General features: G+C 38.6%; 1 protein-coding gene across 8 annotated transcripts in view; it reads left to right on the top strand.

Annotated features, from left to right (window-relative positions):
• Positions 1-19,039, top strand: part of Setx (senataxin) — an 86,513-nt gene that overhangs the window by 60,186 nt on the left and 7,288 nt on the right. For 7 of the 8 annotated variants that reach the window (XM_071601092.1, XM_071601098.1, XM_027942538.2 and 4 more), the window contains 8 exons: positions 3,609-3,710; positions 3,809-3,924; positions 4,965-5,036; positions 7,807-7,956; positions 9,895-10,002; positions 13,143-13,330; positions 14,087-14,179; positions 16,127-16,291. In XM_071601092.1, the coding sequence (XP_071457193.1) occupies positions 3,609-3,710; positions 3,809-3,924; positions 4,965-5,036; positions 7,807-7,956; positions 9,895-10,002; positions 13,143-13,330; positions 14,087-14,179; positions 16,127-16,291 (994 nt within the window). Of the gene's footprint in view, positions 1-3,608; positions 3,711-3,808; positions 3,925-4,464; positions 4,929-4,964; positions 5,037-7,806; positions 7,957-9,894; positions 10,003-13,142; positions 13,331-14,086; positions 14,180-16,126; positions 16,292-19,039 lie in introns of those variants that run through there. The other variant, XM_071601099.1, reaches the window with a different exon arrangement.

The raw sequence follows: 19,039 nt of genomic DNA, 5'->3' as shown, positions 1-19,039 counted from the left end.
TGTATGGGTTCACAATTTATTCATTAGCCATGGATTAGAATTGTGGGTTCTCGTCAGTTTTCATTTCGCACTTCATATTGCAGTAATTGTTCTTGTACTTGCACATGTTCTCCAGTGTGGGTGTAGAAACGCCTGCTGCTGTGCACGGTGTGCAATGTAGTGGAGCACTCCCAGCACAGCATGCAGAATTGGATCTGGTGTGTGCAGGGCTTTGATCACTTAGTGGATTGTAAAGTCAGCGTAGGGATACCTAGAAAGTTAAAACAGAACAGAAGAAAGTAGAAGGATCAGACCATAGGTCTGAGGATAAATACTGCCTAATGAAACTTGTTTCTGTTTTGAGAGGTGTGGGAATACTCTGGGTTTCACATTTGTCTGTCTAGAAGTGAAAATGTGGTTGCAGTGTTTGTACATTTCCCGTTTCCTAAATAGTGTCAGATTCTTAAAAGTGGCTGTGCTTGCTTGCCCTCCTGAGCACAGTTCCCACGTAGCGCACATGTGGTGATTCAGTGTTAGCTTGCTTTCCCTGCCTGCCTGAGGGTAAGCTTCCTGGCATGTTTGTGGTTGAATGGCACACAGGGGCCAGGGTGAGGATGAGCCAGGTGTCTAGGTTGGATGTTTTTATTTCTTATCAGAGAGCAAATATTATCTTTTCTGTAAGAAAAGAGAACTTTTTTCCCCCAGTACTTTCTCTCTCTTTTGATACTGGGGTGGAACCCAGGGGCACTTTATCATTAAGGTACACGCCTAGTCCTTTTTTATTTTTTATTTTGAGACAGGATCTCATTGAGTTGCCCAGGCTGACCTTGCACTGGGATCTTCCTACCTCAGCCTCACCAGTTGCTGGCATTACAGGTGTGCACCACCCCGCCTGACTCCAGTGCTTTCTTCTTCACTTTTCACTAATTGCAGTGGTCCTGGGTGTTTTTAAAGAAATGCCTTGGACATTGCTCCATTAAGTATGATGCTTGCTTCCGGGTTTCATAGGTACACTTGAGCAAGTTAAAGAGTTCTAGTCCTATTAGAGTTTTTTTCCTGAAAAAATGTTGGATTTGGGGCTGAGGTTGTTGCTCAGTGGTAGAGCATTTGCCTAGCATGTGTGAGGCACTGGGTTTGATCCTCAGCACCACATGAAAATAAATAAAGTTATTGTGTCCATCTACAACTAAAAGTATTTTTTTAAAATGTTGGATTTAATTTCATGGGTTTTTTTACATCTATTGAAATTATAATGAAGTTTTTAATTTCTTAATATGGCAAATTATTTTGTCTAATGTTAAAATCTGATTCCTAGAATAGGGTCAACTTGTCTTGTATTAGCTTGTGTGCAGGGATGCTGTAATGGAGCTTGAACCCAAGAGCACTATCACTTAGCCCCATCCCCAACCCTTTTTTTTTATTTGGAGGCAGGGTCTTGCTAAGTTGTCCAGTCTAGCCTCAAACGTGGAATCCTTCTGCCTCAGCCTCTAGAGTCACTGGGTTCATAGGCCTGTGCCACCATGCCTGGTTCGTGCATTTCAGTGTTTTTAACAAATTGCTCAATTGCTAATATTTTGTTTAGGTTTTTTAAGAGTAGTGTTCATAAGTGAAGCCAGCCTATAATTTTTCTTTAGTAATAATATCTTTCTCTAGTTTGAGTACTGAAGCTATTCAGACTTTTTAAATGAATTGATTTTTTTGTATTTATTCTTATGAATCAGCAAAACTCACTCAAATTTAGAAAAATTGAATAGAGCTATAATTATTAAAGGTATTTAATACATTAAAAACCTACCTATGTCAAAAATTAGACTAAAAATAAAATACTAACAAAATGAAAAGAGAATTCATCCTATATATATAACAATTCCAGTTTTTCAAGATAATTTTCTACTTTAGGTTAGGTTTTTATATATATAGATAGGTATAAATTTGTTTATTTTGTTCTCATTTTTAAAAAGCACAACTGTGTTTCTGATTGGTTCCCTTTGTTGTTTGTTTATGATTGGCTCCCCTTTATCATTCCCTGTATTATGTGTTTATTAACTAAATCCACATGTGGCACAGACTTGTGGTTGGAAAGTTCCAGAAGAAATTTCTTTTCCCCAGCAGATCCCATACCAAGACAGATACACTTCTTTTTCATCCCTCTACTTCTTCCAGGTCCTTTTGCTTCCTGATGGGCATTAAATTCCAAGCCCCCATTATCAAAATTTCTGTATTTTTATTGGAATGGTAGTTTTGCCAATGGAGACACTTTCCGAGTTCATAGGATTAAAGATTTTAGAAATCTCTGCATTCTACAGAACATAGATCATACTTAGTAATGTTGATTTGAAGCGCAAAACAAACACTCCCCCATCATGCAAACGATATCTCTCATAGCTTTGGGAGCATTTCTGGATAAAGGAGGTGAGCCTCCAGGTGATGTCATCTCCCTTTCTGCTGGACACACAAGTGAAACAAGTGCAGTTTTGAAACCCCCAAGAAAACGTTGGCCAGAGAAGGTGGCTGCAAATTAAGAAGAATGGGCTATTTAAATAAAGTACTCACTTAGCATATATTGAGTGTATTGTGTACCAGCCACTATTTTAGGAAGTGACCAAAACAAAATCCTATTTTCATGGAACTTAGGAAGGACAGTGAACAGGCATCTGTGTGGTGTATCAGTAGGGATAAAGTGCTGATGAATCTGTAGGGTTGCTCTAACCCATCCCTGTGATGCCTTTAGAACTGTTTAAATAAAAATAATAAAATGTGGTAACCAGAAATAAAAATTGGTTAATAAATTGGCCAGCTATATGATGTTTACCATTTGTGAAATTTTCATCATCTTGTGTCCCTCAAATGTAACAGGAAGCATAGTTTTATTTATATTTTGTGGTACTGGATGTGGAATCCAAGGCCTTGAGCATGCTAAACTAATATCCTCAGTCCCTGGAGCATAGTTTTAAAACCTTTCTGAGTATTCTGCAAAAAAGGATTTGATTATCAAATAAGATTGTTTTGGAAATTCAAATACATAGTCATACATGAAAATCCTTGAAATAGTCTTTGGTTATGAAAACTGCTTTATTTTAACTCACCATTTCCCAAGTATTTTATTGTGATTGTTACACAGAACATAATTTGAAAAGCATTAGTATAATGTAATCTCAGCTCTGCAGTGTACTGTTTATGTAATCTTGCTGGCTTTTATTAGGTAGAAGTGATAAGTACTCGCCCTGTGGGGTTGTTGAGAAGAATATCTGAAACAGCACTGAATTTGAGAATCTGTTGTGGCCCCTGCTACCTAGTTAACAGTTTGTGTTAACCCCCTTTTGACTGTTAATATATTTGCTTAGAAATAGATATTATTTATGGAGACAGGATTTATTGATAGTGTCCTTATTTATCTTTAACTGTGATTTTTTAAAAATATTTATTTTTTAGTTTTTCAGGTGGACACAATATCTTTTTTTTAAGAGAGAGAAAGAATTTTTAATATTTATTTTTTAGTTTTCGGTGGACACAATATCTTTGTTTTGTATGTGGTGCTGAGGATCGAACCCAGTGCCTCATGCATGGTAGGCAAGCGCTCTACCACTGAACCACCACCCCAGCCCTTTAACTGTGATTTTTATCAACAGGAAACTGTGGTGATATTAATTTAGTACGACTGGGTCCAGAAAAGTCTATTAACAATGAGGTCCTGAAATTCAGTCTGGACAGCCAAGTCAACCACAGAATGAGTAAGTGCTAAATATGGCATACCCTTGTGTTTTTGTTTCCTTTGTGTGGTAAAGATATTGTTCGAATTAGCATGTGATTTTTCTTTTCTATTTTTTAGAAAAAGACTTACCTTCTCATGTTCAGGAGATGCATAGAAGAAAAGAGTATCTAGATCATCAGCTTGATGAGCTTTCACGCCAGCGAGCTCTGTGCCGAGGAGGACGGGAAATACAGGTATGGAAACATTTCTTAATGCTTGATCTTTAGTGATAATTCAGAGATGCACAGTTTATGAGGATTTTATGTCATTTTATTGGCAAATGGCATGATTCATATGTAAAGATGTATACAAAAGTGGTATTCCTTATATCAGGGGTTAGCAAGCTTTTTGTACAGGCAAGAAAATACATTTGTGGCTTTTTGAGCCATTTGGTCTTTGTTGCAGCTACTGAGCTCTGTTGTACTTGGAAAGCCATCATAGATAATGTGTAAACAAATGGATGTGCTGTATTTATGTGCAAAACCAGATGGTGTATTGAATTTGGCCCATAGGCCAAATTATATTAAAGGTACACTGAATTTATTAGGTGTCATTCAGTTGTAAGTTAAACCCAGTTCAAATTAGGTTAAATAAGAAGAAAATTTATTGGCTCATATACCTGGGAAATCCAGGAGTGGATTAGCTTCAGATATGGCTGGATCCAGAGGCTCAAATGATATTATTTCTCCACCCCTTGATCTGTTTTTCTCTGTGTGTCACCATTTCTTCTCCAGGAGAAGACAAGTGCCAGCATTCTCTGGGCTCCACCGTCCCAGCTTAGAAACCCCAGAGAAGGTCTCTCTCCCAGCATCTATGCATCAGTTCCAAGGAAGTACTCTGATTAGTCCCTGGGTAGCCAAGCAGGTCTAATCCCTGTAATTAAGGGAATGGGTGCCATGATTTGCCAGCCAGCGTTGTATTGTGTGCTCATCTTGTGGCTGGAGGAATGGTTGGGGTGTGATTGACAACCTCATTTGAACCACCTGGAGATGAGTGGAGGAATGATGCCCCAGGGGTAGAATGCTAAGCAGACAAATAGCATGCATGACTGCGTCTTGCCCAGCAATGCCGAGAGTGGGTCCAGACTTAACTGGTAAAGAGAAAACAAGCTGGGTTAAGTTTGTCATTGGTAAAATATTTTTAGGCTCATTCTTTTCACATATGAACAGTCCATTGGAAAGCACTGTGATGTGCTGAGTTTAGTTTTAATGATGGCATTCTGATTTTCTTCCAGAGGCAAGAATTAGATGAAAAAATTGCCAGAGTTTCAAAAGAAAGGCAAGAACTTGCTTCTAAAATTAAAGAGGTAAGTACTTATGGCATTTTCTTGTTTTCTCATGTTATGAAATAGTTCACACAACTTATGGGCTTTTTTCAAGTTTTTTTTTTTTTTTTTTTTAAGAGAGAGAGAGAGAATTTTAATATTTATTTTTTAGTTTTGGGCGGACACAACATCTTTGTTTGTATGTGGTGCTGAGGATCGAACCCAGGCCGCACGCATGCCAGGCGAGTGTGCTACCGCTTGAGCCACATCCCCAGCCCCTCAAGTTGTATTTTTAAAAGTATTCATTGTGCAAACACTTACAGAATTGGAAAAAAAAAAAATAGTGTAATCTCCTTTCTCCCTTTAACCCAAGAATGAATGAATTTGCACATTCTGAGATTTCTTTTCTTTTCTTTTTTTTTTTTTTTCCCAGAGTGGGGAGGGTATAGGGGTTTGAACTCAGGGACACTCGACCACTGAGCCACATCCCCCACCCTGTTTTGTATTTTATTTAGAGACAGGGTCTTACTGAGTTGCTTAGGGCCTTGCTTTTGCTGAGGATGGCTTTCTTTCTTTCTTTCTTTATTTATTTATTTAATGGATCTTTATTTTATTCATTTATTTATACACCATGCTGAGAATTGAACCCAGTGCTTCACATACAAGGCAAGTACTCTAACACTGAGCCACAATTCCAGCCCTGAGGCTGGCTTTTGAACTTGGAATCCTCCTGTCTAGGCCTCCTGAGCCACTAGGATTACAGGCATGAGCCACCATGCCCTGCACGTTCTGATATTTCTAAGAAAGAGGTGATTGTAGTTTTTTTGTTTTGTTTTGTTTTTAGTTTTTTTCCTCTTTTAGACCTGGATAAATATGAATAATACCTCTTAGAATGTGCCTTCTTTCTCTTTCCTACCTCCTGCAAAAAACAATTGTTATGATAATTGCTATCCCAAATGAATAGTTGATGAATCTAGGTATGTGGGTGTTTTTTTCCTTTAGAAAGAAAGAAAACCACATGTGTGAGTTTTAGGACAAGGGTGGCAACTGTGAGGCCTCTAGAGTTCCACTCTGTCTTGATTTTTGTTTTTTGGTTTTTGGGGGGTGGGGGGTTACTTGGAATTGAACCCAAGGGCATTGGGCACTTAGCTACATCCCCAGCCCTTTTTATTTTGGGGGATGGAGTCTAAGTTGCTTAGGGCCTCACTAAGTTAGGGCTGGGCATAAAGACAGCTTGATGCCCCGCCCCGTTCTTGGCTTAAAGCATGCTCTTTGTGCTTATCTTCCAGGACACACCACACACACACAAACACACACACACAAACACCAAAATCTAAGGATGCTCTTGTATATAACCTATGCTCATTCGTGTATAGATAGATGACTTATAATACCTAATATAATATAAATGCTATGTAAATAGTTACCCAACTGTATTTTTCAGTGAATAATGACAAGGAGAAAAAGCCTGTACATACTCAGTATGGATGCATTTTCTTTGCTAGATATTTTTAGTCCACAGTTGGTAGACTTCCTAAATGTGGTCCTCACAGGTACAGAGAACTAACTATATAGCTGTTTCTCATATTCTTTGGATGTAAAAACATTAGATAAAAATTAGACTAATTGAAGCTAGGCTGAACCAGGTGATCATCAGAATGTAGCCCTATCAAGTCAAGCAGGTTCAAGGGGGAGAGGGCAATAGCAACTGCTAGTGTTAATATTTTTGAGCTGAGAAAAAGCAGTTCAATTTAATTCATATTTCCATTTACAATTTCTTTATTTAAACTAAAAAAAATTATGTGAAGACTTGGGTTGTGGTTCAGTGGTAGAGCGCTTGCCTTGCAAGTGTGAGGCACTGGGTTCGATTCTCAGCACCACATAAAAATAAAATAAAGATATTATGTCCACCTAAAACAAAAAAAGAAAAAATATTAAAAAAAAATTAAACTGAGCCCCAAATTAATCTTTACAAATTTAAGGATGAAGTTCATTTTCCTATGGGCTGTTAAAATTGTGTGTGGCAGGTTACTTTCTGAATGGCTGAGAGGAAAAGTATCTGACAATATTTTACCTGTGTGCACTAGAGGGCCCTGTTTGCACCCTGTTCCTAAAGCTCACATACCTTGAAATCCAATGGGATGAGTCGCTGCTACTTCCAAGTAGCCAAATTAGGCAAACTGAACCTCTAATAAGAATGTCAGTTTATTAACTTGAGTGCTAAAGGAACTTGGTATACAGTGTGAGGTGTTGTGCCTATTGGCCTTCATCAGAGAGGTAGACCAAGGTGGTTTTTCTTACTGTGGAAGTAAAATATTTGTCTGGTTCACAGGCATTTTTGTTGGTACTAGCTTTTATAAAGCTACAATATTATAGTAGATACTTAAAAACTAAGAGAAAAAATGTTCATTCGCGCTTAGTTCTAATCCTGGTTTTATTCAGATAATTGCTTCACAACTCAGAATTATTTAATGTCTACTTGTGCTGATGCCTGCTTTTATACATCAGGCTACAAGAAGCATTGTAATCTACTTTGACCAAATCAAATTGTAAATAATTTTTTAAAATACACCTGTGCCTAAGTCATATTTTGAGCTTAGACTGCAAAGTACAGTGTTCTTTTTGGTAGCTTCTGATTATCTTGAATGCTGTCCTGCTGTTTTGTAGATCAGAAGCGTCCCCTAAATTTTAATGAGTATTAAAAATTAAAAAATATTAAAATTAAAATAGTGGGTGATTTATAGTAAATAACCTTATTGTGGTTAGGGTTTATTTACAACTGAGAGTGATGGACCTTTCTTTGTCCCCTTAGGTTCAAGGTCGCCCACAAAAAACACAGAGCATCATCATTTTGGAGTCCCATATCATCTGCTGCACTCTGAGCACAAGTGGTGGTTTGCTGCTGGAGTCTGCTTTTCGAGGGCAGGGGGGTGTCCCCTTCAGTTGTGTCATCGTTGATGAGGTCAGTGAGCATTTGGCCACACTGCTTTGACTTGTGCTGTGAGGAGTGAGTCCTAAATAATTGTAGGTGCTGAGATGTTAATAAAATATTTAACATCTGATTTCTACTTGCCATTATATGTGTATTTTCTTACATTGTAATATGCTGTTAATGGTCCACTCTAATGAAACTGCCTTTCCAGTATTGGATTGTACTCTTTTTTTTTTTCCCCCTTGGTACCAGAGGATTGAGCCACATCCCCAGCCCTCTTTTTTTTTTTTAAGACCCTAAGTTGCTTAGGGTCTTGCAAAATTGCTGAGGCTGATTTTGAACTTGGTGATCTTCCTGCCTCGGCTTTCTGAGCCGCTGGGATTATGGGCATGCACCACCCAGTTTGGGAGTGCAGTTTTAAGATTGCCTGATTGTTTTTTTAACAAAATCCCTGTTGAGTGACTTTTTATTTACTTTTTTTTTTTTTAATTCTTATTTCTTTTTTTTTCTTTTTAAAGAGAGAGAGAGAATTTTTATTTTTTTTACTTTTCGGCGGACACAACATCTTGTTTGTATGTGGTGCTGAGGATCGAACCCAGGCCGCACGCATGCCAGGCCAGCGTGCTACCGCTTGAGCCACGTCCCCAGCCCTTGAGTGACTTTTTAAATCCTACTTGAAACTTCTGGTTACCTTTAGAAGTACTTATTTGTATCTAACCTACATACTTCCTCCTTTGTGCTTTAAATCATCTCTGGCTTTCTTATTTATAACTTCAGATGACTTTCAGCCTTAGTGTTTACAGCTAACATCCTTTATTCTTAGTTTATTTTCATTTAGCATACCTTTATTGGGTAATTGCTATTTTCCAGAATGAAAAGTCAGGTAAGGTATGGAATATGAGAAACAGAGAATTGATCCAAAAGATCCAAGATCCAATAATCGTACCCCATAAATATGTACAGTTATGCTCATAACTGTACAAAGTTCAAAGCCAGCCTCAGCAAAAGTGAAGTGCTAAGCAACTCAGTGAGACCCTGTCTCTAAATAAAATACAAAAATAGGACTGGGGATGTGGCTCAGTGGTCGAGTGCCCCTGAGTTCATTCCCCGGTGCCCCCCCGCACACCAAAAAAAATAAAAAATAAAAATAAATTTTAAAACAATATTTGCCAAAATGAAAAAATAGAGAAAGTGAAAGTTATGAAATAATTGAAGAAAATGCCACTGGATTAAAGAGAAACTTGAATGTCGTGATTGAAGCATCCTACTGAGGACAGGGAGGAAAGATACACAACACCTAGTGTATCTCTTGAACTTCAGAGATGAAGGTTCTAAAAGAATTTCAGAGGGGAAAAAATTTTCCCAGCTTCATGCCCAGCAGGAACAAAGAACACAAACCTAGAACGTGCATAACCTTGTAATTTGCTGGTTCCCAAGTGATAGTAGTGTCTGTTGTGGCTAATTTCAAAAAATATGTTGTTTTGTTTTAATTGTGCTTAGAAAATTTGATTTTTGTTGTTGTTGTTTTGTTTTGTTTTAAACATTTATTTATTTATTATGTGGTGCTGAGGATAAAGTCAGTGCCTTACCCGTGCTAGGTAAGCGCTCCACCACTGAGCCCCAGCCCCTGTTGTGTGTTTTTTTTTCTTTTTCTTTTGGGGGGGTACCAGGGATTGAACTCAAGGGCCCTTGACCACTGAGTCACATCCCAGCCCAATTTTGTATTTTTATTTGGAGACAGGGTCTCACTGAGTTGCTTAGTGCCTCGCCCTTGCTGAAGCTTTGAACTCATGATACTCCTGCCTCAGTCTTCCTAGCTGCTAGGATTACGTGCCCAGCTGTTTTTTTGTTTTCTCATAAAAAAAAAACCTTCTCTTTGGTATAGAAATGGTGTGGTACTTTTATGAATGGTGGATAAATAAGTAGCAAAGGTAACTAAGACTGCTTCTTCCCTCTGCTCTCATCCAGGCCGGGCAGTCTTGTGAAGTGGAGACTCTCACACCGCTCATTCACCGCTGCAATAAGCTCATCCTGGTGGGCGACCCCAAGCAGCTCCCTCCCACAGTCATTTCCATGGTGCGTTGCATTGTTCTGTACAGAAGCTGAAGGGGCTTTTTTGTCGTCGGTTTTCAGAAGGTGGTTCTTTCTTAGATTGTCATTTCTTGTATGGAGGGAAAATGCCATATTTCACTGCATAATCATCACCACTGCATTAACACATATTCACAGGTATTCTATGTATCCTAATCTTGCACCAAAGACAGTTAAGCAGTAAATGATTTTTAAGTAACACTGACAATTTTTTTTTAAGCATCTCATTATGGTTATACCCCATTTTTTTGCAAAAAAATAAAAAATTGGCATGGTGATTATGTGGTAAAATATAGTAGGACATGAGAAAACAGAATAAGTGCTTGTCTGAGTCTTTTTTTTTTTTTTTTTAAACATTTATTTTTTAGTTTTAGGTGGACACAAGATCTTTATTTTTTTTTATGTGGTGCTGAGGATCGAACCCAGTGCCTCACGCATGCCAGACGAGCACACTACCACTTGAGCCACATCCTGAGCCCACTTGTCTGAGTCTTAATAAGTAAAAATCTCTGCTAGGGTCCCTTTGTCCATTGTTGGGCTTATTATGGTTGGGGTTTAGAGCACGTAAGCATTGGAGACAGGAATCCTAGATGGACTAGTCCATGTGCACCAGTGTTCCAGGGAAAAGGAAAACTGCAGCTACTTTAAGGGCTATATTTGGTATATTTTATTTTATTTTGTACCAGGAATTGAACTCAGAGGCACTCTACCACTGAGCCACATCCCCATCCTTTTTTTTATATTTTATTTAAGAGACAGGGTCTCACTGAGTGACTTAGCACCTCACTGTTGTGAGGCTGGCTTTGAACTCACTATCCTGCCTCAGCCTCTGAGCCGCTGGGATTACAGGCACATGCCACCACACCCAGCTTATATTTGGTATATTTTAATAACACAAACACTAAAACATAAAAGAAAAACTTTATGGTGCAAGAAAAAGAATCTGAGCCTTCCTGATATATTTAATTATGCTCAAATTTGAGGAAAGCACCATAAACAGATTATTTGGGGATACATATTCAATTTTAGAATTCTTTCTTCCATTGAACAAGAAAACAGCTATGCCCTCACATCATTTGAAAGTGAAGATAACAGAAAAAGAAATCTTCCTTGTTGTAGATCCTGCCTACAGGGAGTGTGTACCTGGATTGCAATCCATCCAGGCTTTTTTTACTCCTACTAACGTGCCTCCCAGGGATGGACATCACAGCTGGCGTTCAGTGGACGGCTGGGGTCATCTGAATAGGCCTAGACCGTAGTTTTGAAATTTAGTGTGTTCTTTACTGATATATAATTTATACAAATATGAGAGTAGTAATAAAAGAGTAGTGGCCTTGTAATCCCTCGTAATGGGTCATTTTCAGAGTATTTCTTTTCAATTTTGGGACATAATTGGCATGTGGTTTTTGTTAATGCTTTTTTCCTTCAAATTATTTAAAAGCATAGCACAACCCCTTGTATGACATCTGAGCACAGGTACACAAGCAGGCTAGTAGCCCAGAGACACACCTGTCTCCGAGTGAAAGCCTGTGTCTATGAGAAGAGCGGCTGCGGCTTTGCTCATGAAGAAGAGTGAAGAGTGAGCACTACCACAGCTCTCCCATATCATGTAGGGCTCCCAGAGTTTACTTGATGTTACTTCTGGAGGGGCCTCAACATGCAGTGAGAAGGAATTGTTAGTTGGTTTCGACTTGACTGCCTACTTTGATACTTGATAAAAACTGCAAGAATGGTAAAAATCTGTCTATTTGTGCTTTTTAATTATCAAACAAATAGAACAGGCTTATTGAGGGAAGTTTATTACAAAGTTAATTTCCATACAATGCCTTTCTAGCCATCTCTTTCCAGGGCTAATTACTGTGAGTAGTGTTTCACCAGATTTTTGAGGACAGTCTCTGCACACTTACTCATTCTTTTCAGTATGTGTGTGTTGAGTGCCAGCATAATTCAGCACTGTTTCAGATGTGGAGTTTTAATAGTGAAGAAAACAGACAGAATTCCTGCCCTCCTGGAGCTTCTGTTCCAGTGAATAACAGACAGTAAAACAAGTCACTGAAATAACAGTATAAGATGGTTATAAGGTTTGTATGCCTGAATGGGTTTATATGTAGGATTTTGTTTTAAGTGTGGTGGGATAGTTCTATGCACAGTGGCTTTCTTTCAATCAGTAAATAGATCCAGGGACATTCTTTTATGTCAGAATATATAAATAAATCTATGTCATTTTGGACTCAAGTTTGTTTTCCTCGAGTTCGATGTGCTATCCTGTATAAGTTTTTTCTCTGATTTCCCAAAGATTCCAAATTAGATTTGGGGTTAATTCAAATAAATAAAAACTTTGGGGGATATAGATGAAACTGTTAAATTTCTGGTAATAATAATTTTAATTACACAAATTTATTCAAAATAACATATATAAATAAAAAGTATATATTAAGAAGTATGGCTTTGTTTTTCAGTATCATAGGTTGTAAAACAGCCTTATTCAAGTTTTACACAGACTTCTTCAAAGCAAATATCTTCAGCCTCACTCAGGAAGATTTTTAGAATTCTGAATGATGCTGTCATTGAAAATTATATCCCAAGGCCTAACTGTGATAACATTAAGTCAGTTTTCTTCATTTGTCATTTATATCATGGTTTTTCACAATGCTGGTTGTAACTCAGTATTTGATTTGTGAAATCATTTTAGTGTGTTTGCATTCTGCTCCCCCACTAGAATGTAGGTTCTGTGAGACTTGATCTGATTTACCTTAGCAGTCTCAGTACTCCAGATTGTAGATGTTCAGTGCATACTACGTGAGTGAATGAAGATATGGGTCTTGTAATGGCATTCAGTGATTCTACAAATGAAGGGTATACCCCAGAAATAATTGTTAAAATTTGCATTAAATTTCTTGGCTTCATTCATCATTGATTTTTTTGGATGGCTTTTGTTAACATCACAAAAGAGTTTTTGAGAATCAGAACCAGACACATCTCCTTTCTCTGAATCTGTGATTGTTGGTAATCTTATACCACCTGAACTGCCATATTCATATTAGAGCTCAGTAGTTGCTTTTATAATTGTGAAAAAAGTATAAACAATTTTTTTAAAATTATTGCTGTATTTCTCCCCCTCTTAGAAAGCACAGGAGTATGGCTATGACCAGTCAATGATGGCTCGCTTCTACAAACTGCTGGAAGAGAAAGTAGAGCAGAACACGATTGGCAGACTGCCGATTTTACAGCTCACTATTCAGTACAGGATGCATCCAGACATATGTCTCTTCCCTTCTAATTATGTTTATAACAGAAGTTTGAAAACAAATAGGTGGGTTTCCCATTGCTTGTAAGTTTTTGTTTTGTTTTGTGTATTTATTTTTGTAGGTTTAACTGTTTAAATAGCCATTTAACTGTCCTTAACTTTTATTATTAATTTCCTCTAATAATTGGTGCCAACATGTTGACTAGATCAAGTGCAGATGAACAAAGTGAGAAGGGCGAGAACTCACCCATATTTATGCTACCCAGAAGTAATCACTGAAGGTGTTTCAGCCTCTCTTCCAGTCTCATGTTGGGGGGTAGAGGTGGTGGTGCTGGAGCGGGAACCCAGGGCCTCAGGCTATACGCCTACCACTGAGCTGTAGCCCCAGCCCTCCAGTCTTTCTGTGCATGTCTTTTACTTTCTTTTTAAATTTTGAGGGAAAAAACTGAACCTTACTCTACATAGTGTTCTGTGGGTTGCTTTTTTGTTACAGTGTTATGAGTAACTTCCCAGTCATAATTGTTCTACATTTTGATGACATAAATCACTTTGCCTAAGGCTGGGATATAGTTCAGATGGTAGAGTGCTTGCCTCGCATGCACAAGGCTCCAGCACCACCAAAAAAAATAATAATGATCACTTTTCCTAGCACCAGAATAGAAGTAAAATCTATTTTGTATGTTTTACCAGAAAGTCTCTCTTATTCCCTTACTTTCTGCAGTCCCTGCGCCCTCCCGAACACACACACACACACACAATGGTGGTAATAATATAAAATTTGTACTTGTATCTTACATTCTGAATGGTACTGCTTTTCTATAGGCTGACTGAAACCAACCGGTGTTCATCAGACTGGCCATTCCAACCTTACCTTGTGTTTGACGTTGGAGACGGTTCAGAAAGACGGGATAATGAGTATGTTCTCTTTATTTATTCCCCAGTGAAGGTTTCAGAATTCTACATTATTCTGATTTAGATTTGTATTAAAAATGTTTCCCATGCACATCTCTGCCTCGTGCCAGAGCACTGTCAAGAGCTTGTCCTTTCTCTGTGTCAAGGGGTGATGTTCCTACTTGAGGAGCCACATGTGGAGTTGGGGCAGTGAGTGAAGCAGACAAGCCCCTTTGTGAGGCTGCTGTGGTCTGAGGGGGAGACAGGTGTTAATCAGGCCGTCTCCTAGATGAGTGGTCATTTCAGAAGCGTTGAATGCCATGAAGGAAAAGATAGATTCATTTGAATTAAAGTGGAAGTGGGAGTAAGGAAGTAGAGACAAAAGTTGGGTGGGATACTTTAAGAATCTGGGGTGAGGAATAAGGGACCATGTTCAGGCTGTTTATAACTAACAGCAGAAAGGAGTGGTGGTATTGCTAAGTAGCGGAGATATCAGAGGAGCCAGGGATTCTTATGAGAGAGCAGGGGAGGAATAGTCCAGAGGCAACATTTGTTAACCCACGTGCAAACACTGCCTCCCCAACATGAGGTAGTAAATGCAGCTTCCACTCTGCCAGAAAGGACTGCAGAGCAGGTACCATCCTCAGATGAGAAGCAGGTATTAAGGTAAAGAGGGGGAAGGGGAAACATTCAGTACAGAAGTTAAGACAGAGAAGGAGTCAGCTGTCAGATTACAGATAATGCCCTGACAGCTTGTAGGAGTAATATTGACCAGAGAGGCTTGACCCAGGAAGCAACCTGCCGCAGTCTGGCTGGGCACAAATGCCGCAGTCTGGCTGGGCACACAATCACGAGCCACCACACAGCTTGTAGATTCAAACAGCAACTCTTTATTCCCGAACTGACACCAACCGTCTACAATCACGTTCTGGGGAAATCCACATTCTCTGCCCAAATCCACCTCCACTGGGCTTCTAACTCCCAAAAAATACTGTCTGAATCCCATGAGAACTCAAGGGGAACTCAGGCAGCAGGATACGCCCTATTCCAAGCAGGAATAATCTTAAACTGGGAACACCCTAATCCCGGATCCGCCCTGGTCCTTGAGCAAGGTCACCTAACTGCAATGTCACTGCAAAATGTCCTATTTCCACAGTCCTTCCACTAAGCAACATGGGGTACACTGGCAAGGAAATTGTCATACCTACTTGGCTAATGGCTCCCACCAGCAACCCAAGAAAATGACGATTTCAGGGGTTGGAGACATCGCCAGGTGACAGGGTTGTCTAGATAGTATAGTAAGACTGGGAGTGAGAATAGTGGGTTCTTATCTGAGACTTGTAGAACAAGATGGGACAGCCTCAAGCATATGGTGCAGGTGAAGTTTGTCCCTTGGTATTGGTGTGTGTTGGGTCTGGTGTACCAGTGAGAGAACACATAATTTGGGGGGTGGGCTGGGAGTGCAGAAAGGCCAGCAAGGGTCCCATGTTCAACTCTGGTGCCACAGTGTCCATATCTACCCTCTGCAGGTGGCATTTTCCTGGCCCCATGGTACATGGCCAGTGATGGGGAATTAAGGAAGATACACATCCCAGGCTCTTTCTCAGTGTGTTGCGGGTAGCAGATCCTTAAATGGTGTTACTCGTTGTGTATATTCTCATTATTATAGATACTGTTGCTCTCACTACTGCTATCCGTGTTTTAACAGGTGGAAATACTGGTAACTAAACTTCATTTGACTCCAGACTCTCCCCTTTCTAAATCTTCATGTTTCACTGTGCAGTTTTATGCTTATTTGTATGTCCAATATTAATGGTCATTATAACATCCTCCTGGAGTCAGTCCTGGCTGAATAAAAGAGAGAGCCTGTCTTACTTGCCCTTCATTGTATTGGGAAGCAAACTACGTGGGACTTGTTAGCAATTAGAATGCTATTAGTTTTCATGTGTCCTTTTTTTAAATCTTATTTAGCTCATATGTAAATGTTCAAGAAATAAAATTGGTGATGGAAATAATTAAACTTATTAAAGACAAAAGAAGAGACGTCACTTTTCGAAACATTGGCATAATAACCCATTACAAGGCTCAGAAGACAATGATTCAGAAGGATTTGGACAAAGAGTTTGATCGGAAAGGGTGAGATATATTTACATCTGTTTCTAGGCAGCGGTGAAGTGTTAACAGGGCAGAAGGAGCCTGGGACACCAGCTTCCCTAGACTTGTTGGGTGGGTCCTGGGCCCTGGAGACGGGCATCTCCTGCCAGTTGGAATGTCAACATTGTGCTTGACAGTGGAACTGGCTAAAAAATCTACACGATTTTTTCACTTTATTCCATGATTTGCTGACCTGAATTTTAATTCTAGAGAGACTAGTAAAGTCATATTTCATTTTGAATATAAGTAGTTTTTTATGTAGAGTGAAAATTAAGGATCAGATACTAGAAATCCATTAACTCAAGGATTTGGCTCATTGGTAGAGTGCTTGCCTCACATAGGTGAGACACTGGGTTTGATTTCCAGCACCACATATAAATAAGTGAATAAAATAAAGGTTCATCAACAACTAATATATATATATATATATATATATATATATATATATATCCTCAAGAGTTTTTTAACCCAGAAACCCAGAGATGACCAAAATTGACTCTATAAAAAGAGAAAATCTGAACAGATGTATATAACAAGTAAAAAGGTGGAGATAGTAATCAAATACCTCCTGATAGTGAAAGACTCAAGACCAGCCTTCATTGGTGAATTCTACCAAATTAAAAAAAATAAAGAACACCAGTCCTTGGATCCAAAAAGTGGAACACTTTTTAACTCTTTTATTTTTATTTTTATTTTTTTGGTGTGTGTGTGTGTGTGTGTGTGTGTGTGTGTATAGCTGGGGATTAAACCCATGGCCTTTTGCATGCAAGGCAAGCACTCATTTTTATGAGGGCAAAATTCAGCCTGATACCAAAGCCAAGGAAAAAAGACATCACAAGAAAACTGTAGATTGATATCCTTCTTGAATATAGATGCATAAATGCTAAACAAGAGTGGCAGACTGAAGTCAGCAGCATATTAAAAGGATAGTACATCATGACTAAGTGGGATTTATCCAGGAGTGCACAGTTAGTTCCACATATGGAAACTAATGTGATATACATATATATGTGTGATATATATATTAATAGAGTAAGAGACCCACATGACTATCCCAGTAGACAGAGAAAAGGCATTTGACAGAATTCAGTACCATTTTATGATAAAAACATTGAACAAAGTAGGAAATTGTTAATCTAATAGAAGACATCTAGGAAAACTATAGCTAACATTGTTCTTACAGTAAAGTAGACAGCCTTTCTTCCTAAGACCATGAAGGATCTTTGCTCTTCCCATTTCTTTTCCACATTATACTAGGGATTCCAGCCAGAGCAGTTGAGCAAGAAAAACAAAAGTCATCTATATCTGAAAGGAAGAGGTAAAAATGTTTTCTTCATAGGGCTGGGGATATAGCTCAGTTGGTAGAGTGCTTGCTTCGCATGCACAAGGCCCTTGGTTCAATCCCCAGCACCACCACACACACAAAAAAACCCTTTGTGGATGGCATGTCTTATTTTTAGAAACCTTGTGGAAGCCATACAGAGAAACAGCTAGAACTTATGAACAAACGGAGCAGAGTTGCAGGATGCAGAGTCAATATATAAAAATCTGTTGCATTTCTATACATTATGATTAGTCTGAAAAGGAAATAAAAACAGTTCCATTTACAATAGCATCAAAATGAATAAATTAGGGAATAAATATAACCAAAAAAGTGATGATTAAGATTTATACATTGAAAACTGCAAACGTTGCAAGAAATTTTAAAACACCAAAATAAATGGAAAGACATCTGTGTTCAAGGATCTGAAGATGTTAAGATAATAGGACTCCCCACATTGATAGGATAATCTCTCAAAATTCCAAGTACCTGAACTTTGGATTGTGCAGAGGGGAGAGGGAGGGTGGGGCTGTGGGATGGGAAGGACACGAATGAGACATTATTACCCTATATACATGTATGATTACACTACTGGTGTGAGGAATGAGAAGTTGTGCTCCATTTGTGTACAGGTGTCAAAATGCATTCTATTGATATGATTAATTAGAACAAAATTTTTAAAAAATATAGGGGTGGGCTGGGGTTGTGGCTCAGCAGTAGAGCACTCACCTAGTACATGTGGGGCCCTGGGTTCGATCCTAAGCACCACATATAAATAAACAAAATAAAGGTATGTGTCTACCTATTACTAAAAAAATTTTTTTAAATATTTAAAAAATTAGTAAATAATATAGGGAGGCCAGTAGAATAGAAGAAGGGGATGGGAGAGGGAGGGAAGGAAAGGGTAGGTGCTAGGGAATGAAGTTGATCAAAATATACTGTTTGCACATATGAATATATTATAACAAATCCAAAAATAAATAAAGTGTAAAATTTTTAGAAAAAGATTCCAAGTATGTTTTCTAGGGAGATGATTAAGCTGATTAAACTATAAAACTTTTAAGGAAGCCAGGCCTAGTTGTGCACACCTATAATCCCAGCTACTCAGGAGACTGATGTAAGCCCTAAACAACTTGGTCTCAACAAATAAAAAGGGCTGGGGTGTAGCTAAGTGATAGAGTGCTTGAAAGAAGGCCTTGAGTTCATTGTCTAGTACGAAGGGGGAAAATATATTTTTTAAGGAAATATAAGTATGAATCTATTTGACCTTAGATTAAGCAGTAATTTCTGAGATGTGACACCAAAGGAAAAAAAATAAATTGGACTTCATAACAATTAAGCTTTTTGGCTATATGCAGTAGTAGTATGCACCTGTAGTCTCAGTGACTTAGGAAGCTGAGGCAGAAGGA

Source organism: Marmota flaviventris, chromosome 13 (genome assembly GCF_047511675.1).
Source record: "Marmota flaviventris isolate mMarFla1 chromosome 13, mMarFla1.hap1, whole genome shotgun sequence".
NCBI classification, from domain to species: domain Eukaryota; kingdom Metazoa; phylum Chordata; class Mammalia; order Rodentia; family Sciuridae; genus Marmota; species Marmota flaviventris.
This window is presented reverse-complemented; position numbering and strand designations above follow the sequence as displayed.